This window comes from Nansenia antarctica (assembly GCF_963989245.1).
Source record: "Nansenia antarctica genome assembly, chromosome: 13".
NCBI lineage: Eukaryota > Metazoa > Chordata > Actinopteri > Argentiniformes > Microstomatidae > Nansenia > Nansenia antarctica.
In genome coordinates, this window is record NC_137683.1 from 8481169 (window position 1) to 8499126 (window position 17958).

Here is a 17958-nt window from a genome sequence, read left to right on the forward strand (position 1 = left end):
CAGAGAGAGAGAACACTAGAGAGCGATAGGTAGGGAGAGGAGAGGAGAGAGAGAAGACGCGCATACTGTATTGTATGTACCCAGCGTTGGAAAGGTTCGCTCATCAATGAACGGAATAGACGCGTGGTAGTCTTTACCAATAAAAACCCGTGCATGTACGATATGATAACGGAGGGAAGTGGATTTTAAACCTGCTACCGAGTTTCGCTCTCATCGTTTGGATGGCAGATCTGGTATGGAGAGGTCGGATTAGCGCGCGTTCTTGGTAATACCGTTATACCCCAATTAGACTCGTCCGATTTGTTTGCGCGTCTCCCCTAAAAACCCCATAATGATGGAGAACTGGAAGCAATGCGCGGAGTGGCTGATCCACTGCAAGGTGCTTCCACCCAACGCCCGGGTGACATGGGAGTCCGCCCAGGTGTTCGATCTGGCCCAGACCCTCAGGGACGGAGTCCTCCTGTGTCAGCTTCTCAACAACCTGCGACCCCAGTCCATCAACCTGAAAGACATCAACCTGAGACCGCAGATGTCGCAGGTAAGAAACGTGTTGACATCGAAAGTAAAAAAAAAAGAAAAAAGAAACCCTCTAAAGCCAGATTTGATTTGCACGATTCTCTTAATTGTGTTACCAAAAGCGCAACAACACCAAACGATCGACACCGTCCGAAACAGCCTGTTGGATGTTTTAATCGGATTAGATTCACTCGTTTAGTTCACTTTTTTTACTTGGGAATGTGGTGGTTTGTTCGACAGTGTCATTTCTTGACTATCAAGGAAGTTGTGTTGTTATTATGGTCACTCACTGTACCGTTATCTGAACTGGAGTCGCACCTCGCCTGCCCTCTATAGGTGATGAGAGAGGCAGGGTCAGGTGGAGGAGGGGGGGGGGGGGGGGGGAGGCTATAATGTCACACGTTTACTCAACAATAACAGTAGGCATAATGTCCTCTTTATTGTTAAGATAACAATAACAACACATTTACAGTAGTCCAAATTGTATACATCACGTTTCTTTATACCAGTTTCCAATCAATTGAAAATCGAAAATTTAGCAAATAATCCCAATCTATCTCTGTGAAAGCCATAATTAAAGTGAAAATCATCTGTGTACGGTGTTACAGACTCCAGAATGGATGAGTTCCTTCGTATTGAGTGAATAGCTAGTATAGGTTCAGCTTGAACAGAATATCGACTAAATCCACAGACAACTTGACTGTCAGGTGTGGCCGCTCTCCTGTCCGAGGCTTTCTAACAGACACAGCCTCCTGCCACGTGCCCCCTCTCTCTTGGTTGTCAAATACCATCTGGTCCCACAACCAGTAAGTCACAGCCAGGGTCAGATTATAACTCTCCCTCCCGATAACTCTGAAGCTTGGCCTGGCTCAATGACAGCACACAAGGGGATAGTCGTGACTATGGACCTGAGTAAACAAACAAACAAACACACACACAGACGCAGACACACACACACACACACACACACACACACACACTCAATGTTCATTACACACTCAAATGCACACTTTACTACACTATGTGTAACCAATCAAACAATAAAGCTCTGTCATTTCAACTCTGCCATTGTATAGTGGACAGGGAGTGTTCCTATAAAAACAGTCCTACTGTAAAACCAATTCGGCAATCCTAACATCAATATGATTGCTTGATGGCTTTTACAGTAGTTGGAAAATCGAGTTGGATCTTTAAATGTTCAATGTTGACATTCTAGTGAAGTGGATCATTAAAGTGAGTTGACAGCACTGGTATTGCTATTGGCATTTGTATTGCTGTTAGTACCCGGAACAAATAGATGAATGATTTCTTCAGCCATGTTTGCCTGGTGATTTCAGAGAGAAAACTAGATTGTTGTGGTAAGAGGAGAAGTTCAGTGGTGTATTACACTCAGGGTCAGGTCCAGCCAATGGCAGTAATTATTGATAGAGAGGATCATTATTTGGCAGCATCCACTCTGAGCCATGACATAATGCAAACAATGTAGCGTCAAATGCTCACGCCAACCGCTACACTATTCTTAGAAAGGGATTGTTACTTTATATGCATGCCCCCCCCGACACACACATATACAAACACACACACACACACACACACACACACACACACACACAAACATTAAAACAAAGTACACAGTAAATCACTGAATGCAAAATACTATTTACAATTCTGTTGAACCCACTTCATACGTTGATCCTATATTAAGAATATGATGCTATCTCATGTCACACTAGGAACAATTCCCTTTAGTGCATCACTGTCCAACACAAGACACTGAGAAGGAGAATAAAAAGCCTTGACAACTTTCTGCCCTCGGCGTAGAGGTGAAATTTACATAACTGAGGGTTGAGATGCGTGTTCTCCGTGGTGCATTATTCATGAAGGCAGTGGCAGCTATTTTATCATTGGCCCATAACAACACATGGGGACGCACCCAGGGGACACACAGAGACAGAGAGACAAAGGCAGTGAACAGGCTTGGTACAAAGGCCCTGTCTGGACCCCATACAGTAGTCCCATCTCCAAGGACATAATAGGGCTTTAAAGAAGCTCCAACCCCTGTGGTAGCATTAGACGCGCAATTAAAGCACAATACATTAGCTCCTCTGGAGAGTCAAGCAGTGTGCTCCAACACCAGGCCTGACAAGAGGGAGCATTAGCCTCACTCTCATAAGAGCACGATATGTAGAGTAGGGTACAATGGTTTGAAGTGCGACTTTTAGCTATGTTGTGTCATCAAAAACATAATTTACAATTTGTATTCAACATTTTCAAAATATATAATAATAATAATAATAATAATAATACATTAGACTTATATAGCGCTTTTCTAGACACTCAAAGACGCTTTACAAACTGAAAAGATCGAGTAGTAATAATAAAAAGAAACAAAAACAAAAAATAAAAATAAAGTATAGGGGCCTAATTAAGGTAGGGGACACATGGGAAGGGGAGGGGGAGAGGGTTAACTGGTGAAGGCGAGCTTGAAGAGGTGGGTTTTGAGGGCCTGTTTAAATGTTGGGAGGGTGTTGGCCTGTCTGATGTGGTTGGGGAGGGCGTTCCAGAGGGACAGGGCTGCGGCTGAAAAGGCCCTATCACCCCAGGTCCGGAGCTTGGTCCGGATATGACTGATCTTGGAAGCTGCTGTTGTAGATCTTAGAGTAGTTCTCAGGGGAATGCATGAAAATGCATCCAATTGCGAGAGGAGAAGAAACTGCAACAGGTGCAGCAGAAGGGAGTCAAGCGGAGTCTACAGTATTTCAAAATGTTGATCTTGTATAAACCTCAAAATAGGCATTCAGTATTTGTATATGAAAATACTGCTCTCAATGGTCTGCTCTGAATGGTACACTGAATGATGTACTGAGGTACTGAGGGGAGAAGGTCTTCTCTGAATGCTCTGAATGGGTATATGCTCAGCTGCCTTTTACATCTATTACCTCTCCAGACACTCCTAAACAAGTAAGACCCAGTAGTATTTGACTTATTACAGACAAAAGTGCCACATAGTCAACTGTTGTTTGCTGACTAAAGTAACATAGCTAACACACAGCCTATATTATGGGTCTCACACAAGTGTCCCTTAGCTTTGATGATGCAGAGGAATAGAGGAAATGGAATGGAGGGAGGAAGGAAGTTGCATGCCCTCGGTGTGAAGTACTGGCATGGCAAACTCACATAACCTCACATACTGTAGGCAGCTCTTCCTCTTACAGTGGAACCAGAATGCTCACACATATGTTCCATATGACGAGAGAGAGAGAGGGAGAGAGTAACATATTCCTGAGCACAAGCTAATTCATCATCAGTTGAACCGCCTAGCTCTTGATTTCAGCACGCTTTGAGAGAGAGAGACTGTTTGATGATGCCATCCGCAGCCGATCTTACATATTCCCCTTGTACAATTTCTGCTCATTTTCTGTTCCCACTCATTTCAACAAAATCTGGTCCTCAATATTTCTGCCCCCAGGCTGTGAGCTGGGGTGTATACGGTATGTACAATAACACACAAGGAGAGGAGAGTTAGATAGGAGAGCAGGCTGTCCCAGAGGTGCCTGTTCCCTAACAACTCTTCACTCCCAGGAAACTCCTTGGTCAGTACTGATGTGTAGGCAAGCACACATGGGATTTTACAATCTTGAATTAATTATGACACCCTGACATGTCATGCTGCCTGAATCAGATTTAAAATTCTAATGTAGTTTAATGTCATCATGTGGACGCTTTGCACATTCATGCAGTTTTACCATGATGACATGCACATTTATGCAGTTTTATCATGATGACATGCACATTTATGCAGTTTTACCATGATGACATGCACATTTATGCAGTTTTATCATGATGACATGCACATTTATGCAGTTTTATCATGATGACATGCACATTTATGCAGTTTTACCATGATGACATGCACATTTATGCAGTTTTATCATGATGACATGCACATTTATGCAGTTTTACCATGATGACATGCACATTTATGCAGTTTTACCATGATGACATGCACATTTATGCAGTTTTATCATGATGACATGCACATTTATGCAGTTTTACCATGATGACATGCACATTTATGCAGTTTTACCATGATGACATGCACATTTATGCAGTTTTACCATGATGACATGCACATTTATGCAGTTTTACCATGATGACATGCACATTTATGCAGTTTTCAAGATGACGGTGGGACAAATCTCTGCATGCACAAGCAGGAACGCACACACACACACACACACACACACACACACACACACACACACACACACACACACAGCATTGACCTTTCATTTTGTCACTAGAAATATATAGGAAATATATGTATAATTACACATACTTACAACTCCACTAATGGCTCCATGGCTTGAACAAGATGTTAAAGACATACTTGTATAGCTTTTGATATGTACCTATGGAGAGTCCTATTGAAATACATGATGTTATTCTGAAATATATACTGATTAAATTATAGGATTGTGAAAGCCTACTTAAGTATAGTTAGATTTGTATGCAATCAATGTTTATTAGGTTTTTGAAACCTATCCAAACTGGTTCATTTAATCTGTATTGTACTGAGTGCTCTGTGAAAGCTTTTTGTCAATACTGACACAGTTATCAAGAAGACAATAGTCATTGATGGTAACACTGAAGTCTATTTAAGTGGACGTCTGAACACTATCAAATGTGGACTTATTTGAACAACACAAATGTGTAAAAAAAAAAGAAAGGTTGTATAATAGTCATTTTAGATTTGATGGCTTTGTCCATTCAGTATATTTATAGGAACGTGATCCGTCATTATCTTGGCAGTTATCTGATGATTCCAGAACCATAGTTGTAGCAATGACACTGCAACCTTTACATCCAATCTCCAGTGGAGCATGAACACCTTGAATCAAATGAAATGGCTGTTATTTGTATCAGGCTAAAAATAAAGAGGAAATAAGAACAACAGCAGTGTATGAGTGTGTGTGTGTCTGTGTGTGTGTGTGTGTGTGTGTGTGTGTGTGTGTGTGTGTGTGAGAGAGAGAGACAGAGTGGGTGTGTGTGAGAGAGACAGAGTGGGTGTGTGTGGATGTGTGTGTGTGCGTGTGTGGTGGGGGAGAGCACTTTTAGAATGGTGTAGTAGTGTGTTGTGTTTCAGCAGCTAGTTAACTTTCATTTTCTCCTACCCTTTATCCTGGATCCAGGTTATATAACAGCATCTCATGCTGTGTAATTGTAAGTGATATGTGGACATCTTCAATACCATCACATTGGTTGGGTTGTTGTGATCTAGACACACGCGCACACACACACACACACACACACACACACACACACGCACACACACACACACACACACACGCACACACACACACGCACACGCACACACAAACAGGGTCAGACATCAGCTGAACTGTCTCTCTCAACCTCTGCAGCTGGAACCACATTGATGTGTTTTTTTTACTGCAGCCTTTTAGAGCGAAACATTGGGGGAAGGGGGAAGAGGAGGGGGAAGAGGAGGGGGAAGAGGAGGGGGAAGAGGAGGGGGAAGAGGAGGGGGAAGAGGAGGGGGAAGAGGAGGGGGAGGAGGAGGGGGAGGAGGAGGGGGAAGAGGAGGGGGGGAGGAGGGGGAGGAAGAGGGGGGAAGAGGAGGGGGGAAGAGGAGGGGGGGAGGAGGGGGAGGAAGAGGGGGAAGAGGAGGGGGAAGAGGAGGGGGGGAGGAGGGGGGGGGGGAGGAGGGGGAAGAGGAGGGGGAAGAGGAGGGGGAAGAGGAGGGGGAAGAGGAGGGGGAAGAGGAGGGGGAAGAGGAGGGGGAAGAGGAGGGGGGGGAGGAGGGGGGAAGAGGAGGGGGGAAGAGGAGGGGGGGAGGAGGGGGGGGGAGGAGGGGGAAGAGGAGGGGGAAGAGGAGGGGGAAGAGGAGGGGGAAGAGGAGGGGGAAGAGGAGGGGGGAAGAGGAGGGGGAAGAGGAGGGGGGAAGAGGAGGGGGAAGAGGAGGGGGAGGAGGAGGGGGAAGAGGAGGGGGAAGAGGAGGGGGAAGAGGAGGGGGAGAGAGGGAGGGGGAAGAGGAGGGGGGGAGGAGGGGGAGGAAGAGGGGGAAGAGGAGGGGGAAGAGGAGGGGGGGAGGAGGGGGGGGAGGGAGGGGGAAGAGGAGGGGGAAGAGGAGGGGGAAGAGGAGGGGGAAGAGGAGGGGGAAGAGGAGGGGGAAGAGGAGGTGGGGAAGAGGAGGGGGGGAGGAGGGGGAAGAGGAGGGGGAGAGGAGGGGGGGAGGAGGGGGGGGGGAGTGAGGGGGAAGAGGAGGGGGGAAGAGGAGGGGGAAGAGGAGGGGGAAGAGGAGGGGAAGAGGAGGGGGAAGAGGAGGGGGAAGAGGAGGGGGAAGAGGAGGGGGGAAGAGGAGGGGGAGGAGGAGGGGGAAGAGGAGGGGGAAGAGGAGGGGGAAGAGGAGGGGGAAGAGGAGGGGGAAGAGGAGGGGGAAGAGGAGGGGGAAGAGGAGGGGGAAGAGGAGGGGGGGGAGGAGGGGGAAGAGGAGGGGGGGGAGGAGGGGGATGAGGAGGGGGAAGAGGAGGGGGAAGAGGAGGGGGGGGAGGAGGGGGAAGAGGAGGGGGAAGAGGAGGGGGGGGGAGGAGGGGGAAGAGGAGGGGGGGGAGGAGGGGGGGGTAGAGGAGGGGGAAGAGGAGGGGGAAGAGGAGGGGGAAGAGGAGGGGGGGAGGGAGGAGGGGGGGGAGGAGGGGGAAGAGGAGGGGGAAGAGGAGGGGGAAGAGGAGGGGGAAGAGGAGGGGGGGAGGAGGGGGAAGAGGAGGGGGAAGAGGAGGGGGGAAGAGGGGGGAAGAGGAGGGGGAAGAGGTGGGGGAGGTGGAGGGGGAAGAGGAGGGGGAAGAGGATGGGGGGGAGGAGGGGAAGAGGAGGGGGAAGAGGAGGGGAAGAGGGGGAAGAGGAGGGGGAAGAGGAGGGGGAGGAGGAGGGGGAAGAGGTGGGGGAAGAGGAGGGGGATGAGGGGGAAGAGGAGGGGGAAGAGGAGGGGGAAGAGGGGGAAGAGGAGGGGGAAGAGGGGGAGAGGAGGGGGAGAGGATGGGGGGGAGGAGGGGGAAGAGGAGGGGGGAAGAGGAGGGGGGGGAGGAGGGGGAAGAGGTGGGGGGGGAGGAGGGGGGGGGAGGAGGGGGAAGAGGAGGGGGTAGAGGAGGGGGGGAGGAGGGGGGAAGAGGAGGGGGAAGAGGAGGGGGAGGAGGGAGGGGAAGAGGAGGGGGGGGAGGAGGGGGAAGAGGAGGGGGGGGAGGAGGGGGGGGGAGGAGGGGGAAGAGGAGGGGGAAGAGGAGGGGGAGGAGGAGGGGGGAGGAAGAGAAGCAGGGGACAGCATTCACGCTCCAGGGAGGGGAGCAGGGGTCTGTAGTAGAGGGTGGAGGGGTCTGTAGTAGAGGGTGGAGGGGGGAATGTTTCTGGAAGGTTTACCTGCCCTAACACAACGCCACTGTGCAGCCCCCCTATGAACGACATTTACCCAACAACCTCGACCGGTGACCATACAGTATCTTAGCTTTTCACAACTTCCCTTTCATATGACCCCATCACGGAAAGTCAAAACCACATGACCCTTGCCTTTTGCACAGATAAAACAGAGCACTTGGATCACACCTAATGAAAAAATGTAATTACTATCAAGGGGGCGCATATAGTGGTTGGTGGTGAGGGTTATGGGGTTAAAGTCAGGCTTTAATAGAAAATGCTGTTCCTTCAAGTATAGAGGGCTAGCCGCCCCCCCTTCCGTCTCTGGCTGTACATGAAAGTAAACAAAATGCATTGGTTTGGATCAGCTGCTTGGGACGGCTTGGCGGTCGATCGGGTGAAACATTTATCGCTCATTAATAATGTAATCAAACTGTGTTGAAATAAAGAGGTAGGCACTTAAGCTGATGATGAATTAGGTTGTCTGGAATAAAAGACACAACTGGAAAGTTATGTTACTCTCTCTCTCTCTCTCACTCTCTCTCTCTCTCTCTCTCTCTCTCTCTCTCTCTCTCTCTCTCTCTCTCTCTCTCTCTCTCTCTCTCGCCAAATGGTTGATTAGTGAAATTGAGTTACTGGCACGTCAGTTGACTTCTTCATTAGACTGCTGTGCATTATCTTTTAGCCTATACGGTGTGCTCTTTAAAAGTGCCTCATTGATTGAAGATGACTACGGTAATCACATAGTACTAGTATTGTCAATACATGATTCGTAATATAACCTTGATAAAGGAACTCTGAACTTCTCCTACATTGTGTCTACACTGAGGTGAACAAGTCACCGCCACCGTTTTTTTTTTTTTTTTTTTACAGTAGGAGAGATTCAGCACGGCTGCTGCACTCACTCTATAACCTACACACAGTCACTCCCTGTCCCCTACACTGCTTAGGAAAGGTATAGACAGAGCAGAAGACAAGTTGTGGGGGGGTGGTATCTCTTGCTTTTCTAGCTGCAAGTCTGCAGAGTTGACCCCCAACCTGGACCTGGGTGTCAGAGAGTGTGCAGCTGTTTCTCTCCAGTCAGCAGCAGCACATCCTCGCCTACACATCAGCTCACATTTCCTGGCTCCACAGCTGAGAACAGGTCCCAGATGTCCAGTGAATGTATGGGACATAGGGTGATCCGTTTCACTAGCATATAATGTGCGTGCTATTACCACGGCCCCAGTTTCCCTATAGTGTCGCATCTGACTCCATTACGACACACCCGATAGGATACACACGTCTCGAGAGGGCCGAGTCAGAGAGGAAAGCATGTGAGCTCGTGATGTCATTCTTCTGACCCAATATCCTGTCGAGTACCAGACATCGCTCTAGCGCTGTAGCTACATGTTCACATTGTCTCTCTTTGTGTAGTCTTTCAAGCCAAAAAAGAACACAGGCCTCTCTACTCTCTCTCTTCTTACTATATGCTTGTCTGTATGCATATCCTATTCAGTTGATTCAACTAAAGCGTTTCAGGTTTATAATGACAATCCTTGTACGGCGTCTGTGCTTCCCCTGCCAGAGAGCTGACTGTCCTGGCTGGCACCCTGCTTGTGGAATGAGCTGCCCACTGCAAAGTCATAGCAGTCAATCCCTTTTTCGGATGGATAGATGATTCACTTACTTAGACGAATGCATTTTGTCGTAAGTCGCTTTGGATAAAGGCGTCCGCTAAATGGCCAAAATGTAAACGTAATGTAAAAGAAGCGGTCATGGCACTGCAGTTTGACACTTAAGCAATAAGCAAGATAAAACAATAAGCAAGGTAAAACAATAAGCTGCTTGTCTTTTCTTATTTTCGACAATACACAACAGGTTGTAAAAGATCCATTATGGCGGTTGCCATGGAGCTTCAGAGTGTACAGAGGAATACATAAGCAGAATAGGATCCTTATTGAAGGAAGCGAAGCACATTCGACTCAATGGCGCAATAACACATGACTTGAAAACTAGAATGTGGGGAGGCGGCGGGCCTTTCTTCTCTGTGTGTCCCGGTGGGGAGACAGGGACAGAGGCCTCTGAGATGAAACGCTACACCATCATTATGCTGTGTGGTATGAAGCCTCCCTCGCACTACGCAGGCCTCTGGGTCCATGCTGAGTCAATGATAGATATGATAGATATGATAGATATGATAGATATGATAGATATTATAGATATGATAGATATTATAGATATGCTAGATATGCTAGATATGCTAGATATGCTAGATATTATAGATATGATAGATATTATAGATATTATAGATATGATAGATATTATAGATATTATAGATATGATAGATATGATAGATATCATAGATATGATAGATATTATAGATATGATAGATATGATAGATATTATAGATATGTTAGATATGATAGATATGATAGATATGATAGATATGATAGATATGATAGATATGATGGATATTATAGATATGATAGATATGATAGATATTATAGATATGATAGATATGATAGATATTATAGATATTATCGGGGCCTCCTACCGAGACGTAACAACGGTATCGTCATTCGATGCCAAAGGAGATTGAGATGAGCCATGCGCACGCACACACACACACACCACACACACACACACACACACACACACACACACACACACACACACACGCACGCACACACACACACACACCACACACACACACACACACACACACACACACCACACACACACACACACACACACACACACACACACACACACGCAGGCACGCACACACACACACACCAGTCAGGGTTCTGCGTAGATGAGTGTGCCGTAATGCAGAAAACAGCCCAGTCTTGTGATGTGTAGTCTCCCTGGTGCTTGCTCATGCGAGTTTGTCGTCCCCCCCCCCACCCCCCTCCCCCCCATCTCACGCCTCACCGCATCGTACAGAGTGGAATTCCGATGCGTTTTGCAAGGCTGCTTCCTTCAGATACCAAAGTACTCTGGGATTCTCAAAAGACTCCGGGCCGTCTACGAGACGGGCTGCTCCTCTGATGAAAATATGATACGAACAAGTGTAAACATTCGATATTATTAACTAGCTGTCTGCATGCATTTGCTTGCCTGTCTTACCTGTGCCTTGAGGCCTTAGCTGTGAAGTCATCAGTACGGTAATGCCTGATGCAACAGAGAACGGAGGGGCATTTCATATTTATGTTTGTGCTCATCACATCTCAGACAAATCTGTGTTACATTGCATACATTAGCACGAGCATGTTCTGAATAAAGAAAGATGATTTTGCCTCCTTCCATATTTGACTTCTCTGTGTATTCTGTTTTGGACTTGACAGTGTTTACTAGTATATTGTGTATAGAGTTTGTGCACCCTCGTCTACTGTATTTGCTGTCACCATAGATTGCTTTTTCAAGTAACTCTGTTAGGCAGCATTCGTTTTCAAAGGAAGAACAGTTACAGATAAACCACTTCCTGTGAAACCGACCTGTTACTCAAGACCAGAAAAACACACTGACAATTCAGCGGTGTCATTTCTGAGGAGTTTGAAAAGTGGCCTGAACTAACAGGGCTAGTCCCTGGTTAAATTGTAAATCTGAGTACAGCTTTTTTTTAATGATGGCTGTCTTAGGGAAGTTTGTGATGTCATTTAATCTCAACAGCCTCCTCTGATCAGCATGTACCATAACAGGGCACACCAATTAAGATCCTTATCTGCGTGCAGAACAGTAGCTTGAAGCCCTATTTACATTGCTGACTTGTTGTTAGGGATATCCTGCATTTAGTGTGTCACTTAAGCTAGCGATATAGCTGATTATGCACACTTCATGATGACAGTGTTGTCCAGCAACAATTAATATTTATCTCATATTTCAGTAACACTCACATTATGTTGCCCCTAAACCTGTGTAGTAACACTGTAATTAAAGTATTACAAATCAGATTTTACAGATGAGAAAACATTACAGTTAGCCCAGTGGGAATGGCCTAATCTAGTAATGTGACAGCTGCGAGCCAACATCCTCCACCCAATGTACTCATGGCCCAGCATCCTCTTTTTCAGCCTGTGTTTCCTAACTATCCAACTGACGTTTTTCAGACATGTTTTATGTTTGTCAATTATCTTAACTGCTTCCCCGTTTGTCTCTTCCTCTCTGTCTCGTTTCTCTGTCTCTCAGACATAGCACTCTGATCAAAAGGTTAACAGTAGGTGAGAGTGATGAATGTCCCCCTGCCACCCTCTGAAATCTATGCTGAGAAGCGCGTCAGCAGTTTGCGTTCACTAAATCTCCTATTTTTATTTTGGCCAACATTTGGTTGCTGACTCTGACTCAATGTACTCCCAGATTAATGTGTTTTTGATTAAACCCTGCCTATTGACGTTCATTGGAACCATTACCCCAAATTTGGGGCGCACACTAAGCAGAAATGTTTGCCCAGTTAGTAATTGATCCCATCATTATTTAAGGGTCAAAGGGGTCTCCGAGCTGGGCTCTTGGTGCTATGTCTATACTGGTGGGAGGTAATGTGTTGTGTAGCTGCCAAGTTCAAGTGTGAAACAGACGTGAACTTTCACTGACCTCTTGAAGCTGAAGCTAAACGTTTAGACAGTTTGTGGCAAATGGGTCAGGCAGGCCAGTGTTAAGAAATCATAACACTAAGACAGGCTGATTCTGGGAACTGGGGAATTATGGGTATTATTTCTCAGCCTCCTAACAGTTTATAAATAGAGACATTAGTTATATCTGCTTACATTTCAGTCTATACTTGAGCATGTCAACATGGGGGTCCCAGGCTTATTTTGGTCACATAATTCAACCAAATACAAATAATACATTATATACATTACAACTAAACAAATGTCAATTGTTAATGTCCGATTTTGAGTTACAGTGTGCCTACAGTATGTCATGTTACTTTTCTCACACATGATGATAGTTAACATTTCTGTATTTCCTATAGTCTGAAAAATGGAGGTTTATTTATACCTAACAATAACATGACATATTGAACATCATTCTTTTTTCTATTTCCAGTTCCTCTGTTTGAAGAACATCAGGACGTTCCTGTATGCATGCAACGAGACGTTTGCTATGAAGAAGAGTGATCTCTTTGAGGCCTTCGACTTGTTCGACGTGCGGAACTTTGGAAAGGTAAGAGCAAAACCTTCCAGCGTGTTTGCACTCCCCCTCATTTCATGCATTTGACTGATTCAACTTTAATGACTGTTGTCAGTTTGGAACCACCTTGAGTGGATCAGTGCATATTACTACTATTAGACAGGCCCCAGCCAGGACCAAACAGCCATTTCGCCCAGTCAAAGTGGATAATGCTTGTTTAGCTACTGCCCTTGCAATTCAGCTTTTGGCCCAAATTCAATATGGCGGCCGCAATCCAATATGGATGCCGTAATACCAACGAACGGAGGTTTAATCATCATTAAACATGTATGATAATGTTCAAAGTGAGACAACGTCCTTGATCATGGGGGTTTCACTCCGCCTCCTACTCACGAGGGACTTCCACTTCTGAGGGTTGTCACTCTGGATCTGTCTCTTAATTGGCACAGTCAGGCATGTGCCAGTATCCGACGAGTGTCTCACATGTTGACGAGACCCCACACGGGGATGGGGGGGGCGTACAGGAGGGTGCATACTCTGACATGTTGACGAGACCCCACACGGGGATGGGGGGGCATACAGGAGGGGGCATACTGACAGTCGAGACCCCACACGGGGATGGGGGGGCATACAGGAGGGGGCATACTCTGACAGTCGTCACACGGGGATGGGGGGGGCATACAGGAGGGTGCATACTCTGACAGTCGTCATTCAACCGCCATGGGGAAACAAGCTCCCGGTGCTGGCTGAACTCAGATGTGCATGTGCTGTTGTCATGGGGTCCCCTCCCTCCCTGTTGTCATGGGGTCCCCTCCCTCCCGGGAATCTGCTGTTGTCATGGGGTCCCCTCCCTCCCTGTTGTCATGGGGTCCCCTCCCTCTCTCCCGGGAATTGGCGACTTCACCTACCGGGGAGTCGCTCAGGAGATTTCGAGTCGTTATGGCCAAGCTGCCGTCGATCTGTTCCTACCTGGAGACAACACACACGGCGAGTTGTTCTTCTCAATGTTCGGATCCGCTAACCCGCCTGTGGCCAGACGCACTCCGTCCACTCCCGGGCCTCCATGGTGAGTGGAGATTGCGGAGCTTCCTTCCTTTCCTCTGCCAGGGGCCAGGGCCAGCTGTTCCACCCTCACCTGAGGTGATGATGGATGGATCTCTGGCGTTGGCCCGTGAGAGGTCCAATCTAAACTCAACATGCCTGTCCTCGGCTCGTAATTGCTACAATCCAGTGTGCCGGTGCCAACCTGCACTAGGGCCTATAGGCCCTGAAGTGCAGGTGACAGTTGGAGGTGTGGTGCGAGAACAGCGGCTTGTCGGTGCCACTTCCCCTGTTCTCTCAATCCTGCAAATGCTGCTCAACAAGGGCAAAGCCTTCTCCTCCGCAGTAGGTACAGTAGGTACAGTATGTACAGTAGGTACATGCAGTAGGTACAGTATGGGAGCTGATCCTTGTTTTGGTTGCTTTATGAAGGGAGCATGCCATCTCCTTCCTGGTTTTCAGGCAGCCTGTTCCTTCTTGGGACTTGGAGGTTCTCACCAACGCTCCATTGGAATCATTGGAAATGGCAGCAGGGTTCCACATTAACGGTTGCCCGATCGCCCGGGGCAAGTCAACAATTCGCCGGGTTTGTTTGCGCGACAGCGACGCCGCCGCTGGATCCTGGATCTGTGTGTCGGTGTGCAGGAAGAACAACGGACGGCGCAGGCGCCAGACCAGACTAGATGAACCCACCTGTCTGTCGATCAGCACGTACGCTTTAATAATGTCTTCACTCCACGATCATCAGCACGGTCGCTGTCACGCAAACAAACCCAGCGAATTTTTTACTCGCCCCGGGCAATTGGGCAACCGTTAATGTCGAACCCTGAGCAGACATTAAGATTGTATCCTAAAAGACGGCCTTGTTGCTCCCGTTGGCCACAGTCGAGTGTGTGTTAGAGACTTGCAGGCGCTCTCAGTCCATCCTCAGTCCATCCCATGTATTCAAGTTTGCCCCTGGCGATGCTAGGGTGACGTTGCAGCCTAACGCTCGCCCGAGGTCATGACTATGACTTAGAGCAGTTGAGCCTGCGAGCTCTTCCTGTTCCATCCGCCTCCCTTCCGCTGAAGAACCCTGTGTCCTGTCCGTCCTGCCATGGAGAGGACATGGGCATTCAGGAGATGTGACCAACTGTTTGTTTGCTTCGCTAACCCCGTACGGGGCAAAGCGTTGTCTCAAGAGCACCTTTTTCTACTGGATTGTGGGCGTACAGTTCAGTGGGGCTGGTTATATCAGAGATCTGATATAGTCTGCATGGGCACAGATATACAGTATATCACAACTCTGACGAAAAATGTGTTTTTATCATAGATTTGTATACATTTGTAGGTGATTAAACCCCTATTCAATGTTATTATGGCAGCCATATTGGTTTTTATTTACCATATTGAATTTGGGGCAAAATCCGGACTGGCCAATAAACTTAATGGCAAGAGTCTGGGCTAGACATGCACAATACGCTGAGAAAACTTTAGGTGGGTGAAATGACAGTTTTGTTCTGGCTGTCTATATAGAGTGAGTTGTTGCACCAATGCTGGTATACGAGAGAAGAGTGCAATCATAGTGGATCACTTGTGAATATTGTACCTTACTGAATAGTGAATAGTGTCCTCTATTGTGAATAGTGTGTTCTCCCTGTTGTATGGCGAGACGATGTGAGCCTACTGTTGTGCTGTTGTAGTGTAGGCAGGACGTAGCAATGACTGGGTTTCCCCTCATTAAAACTAAACCTTGAACGTTTCAGTTTTTAGACGGGCTTTTAAGCCTTTGGTTCATTATTCTGATGGGACTCTTTGTCTGTGCTGCGCTGTGCTGCTGTGAAAACGTCTGTGGCTCTTAACAGCCATGCTGGTAGTTTAATAAAGTCAGTTTAATTAGACATCACTGAGGCTACAGGGGGGGGGGGGGGGGCTCTGGTTGGGAGGGGCCTCACAGACAGGATGTGTGGCATTGATGAGGATATGGGACACATACATTTCCATGCCCTTTTACTGTGTGTGTGTGTGTGTGAGAGAGAGAGAGTGAGAGAGAGCGACTGACGGCCGGACAGACAGACAGACAGACAGACAGACAGAGTGCTCATATAGATATGTGTGTACAGTTGGCAACAGTTTTTCTGAAATTGAGCTTGAACATTTAGTTTGAACATCTGTCAGGGTTTACTCAAGGCTTCAGGCAACACAACTCTGAGTGCCACTGTGATCAATAGCAACCCTTAGCCTGAGCCCCCAGGTGGCTATAAACACAACTGACCTTTGACCTTTCTCCCCACCTTCTAGGGGAACCAGAAACAATCTTTCCTAGCAGGGAGGCAACAGTGACATTTGGGACTGTTTGTGTTTGTAAGCAAAACCATAATCTGTCAGTTGTGCTAAAAAAAAAAAACTAACATAATTGATTGTGTATATATTACAGGGTATTTTTTGATTACACAATCAAGAAGGATTATCATCTTCTAAATAGGGCGAAATCTATCTTTAGATTCACGGTAGGCTATATGACACAATGTGTTGCCATGCTTGTTACAGCAACAGCTTAAATTGTGCTTCGCTGAATTAAGTCATTTATAATTAAAACCCAGTTGGACTGCAGTCACGGAGCTCTCTCCTCCCCTCACCTGCCAGAATCTGGGCCCCCGGGGGATTCCAAACACAAACCAACAGCTTTGTTGAATATGTTTATTGGACAGATAGGAAATGAAATGAACCTTTATTTTACCAGGGAATTCCTTTTGAGACGAGTCTCATTTTCGAAGGAGCCCTGGGAATGCTCACTCGCATTCACATTCACTTGCATTCACTCGCATTCTTACTCATTCATACTGCATGTTTCATTCATTCATGTGGGAGGAAACCGGAGTGCCCGGAGGAAACCCACGCGGCACGGGGAGAACATGCAAACTCCCACAGTGATTACCAGGAATCGAACCCAGCACCTTCCGAGACCGGGATTCGAACCCAGTACCTTGAGACTGTGAGGCAGTGATCTTAACCACTCTGCCACCGTGCCACCCAAAAGTAGGAGAAGAAGGGAGAGAGGGCATGTCAGCAGGGCCGGATTCGAACCCATGCCGACATGGGCATGTGTGTGCACTGTAGACCGCGATGCTAGACCACTGGACCACCCCAGGCCACGTTGAATATGTTTATGCAAATATTACAATACATGATCAATACATGATCAATACATGATCAATATGCGATTACAATCACTTTACTTTCCAACTGTTAGGGCCCAAAATGTTTCCAATTGTTGAGTGTTGGGTCACAAGCTGAAGCGTACAATGTCCCACATTCTGAAGGAGCATGAAGAGATTGACGCCCCAATTCCATTCCAGTTCTCTGCCCTGGGGCATTGATTTAAATCTAGTTTAAATGCTCTATAATGACTCGAGCCAATTTCACTCTGTGGCAATGGGATTGGACAGCTATAACATTAGATAGTTATCCAGCCCCATCATCCTTGGCTGGCTAGCTCTACAGTCGCTAATGGAGCGGGGGAGGGGCGGGCAGCAGATGGGAGACTCACCTGCAGTTAGAACCAGGCTTTCTCTGTGAAAACATCCATCCTGCGTGTTTGTTTTATGGGTTGTGTAGTGGTTTTCATTAGGCTGTAGTGGTTTTCATTAGGCTTCTCCGTCGCCCAGGGCTTTCAGGGTTTTTGTCTTATTACCTCAAAGTAAGAATTCTGTCCTCAAAACCCAAGTGCCTGCCAGGTTGTTTGTAACATCCCTTGTTGTAGCCACATATTTGTATTTGTCTGTCCATAACATCAAGTGAAGGCTGTGTTTTGACATAGCCACAGCATACTCATGTTCACGTCGTGTGGTGTTAGGGTGTGTTTTGTCCACTCCCCTATACACA

At 47.1% G+C, this 17958-nt stretch overlaps 1 protein-coding gene across 1 annotated transcript in view; it reads left to right on the forward strand.

The window, feature by feature from the left end:
- Nucleotides 1-331: 331 nt before the first annotated feature.
- The window catches only part of vav3 (vav guanine nucleotide exchange factor 3), a gene marked incomplete at both ends in the record, with an annotated part of 77023 nt that continues 59396 nt past the window's right edge, over nt 332-17958 (forward strand). The window contains 2 exons of the mRNA XM_080544349.1: nt 332-538; nt 12970-13086. Coding sequence (XP_080400475.1) covers nt 332-538; nt 12970-13086 — 324 coding nt within the window. The remainder of the gene's footprint in view (nt 539-12969; nt 13087-17958) is intronic.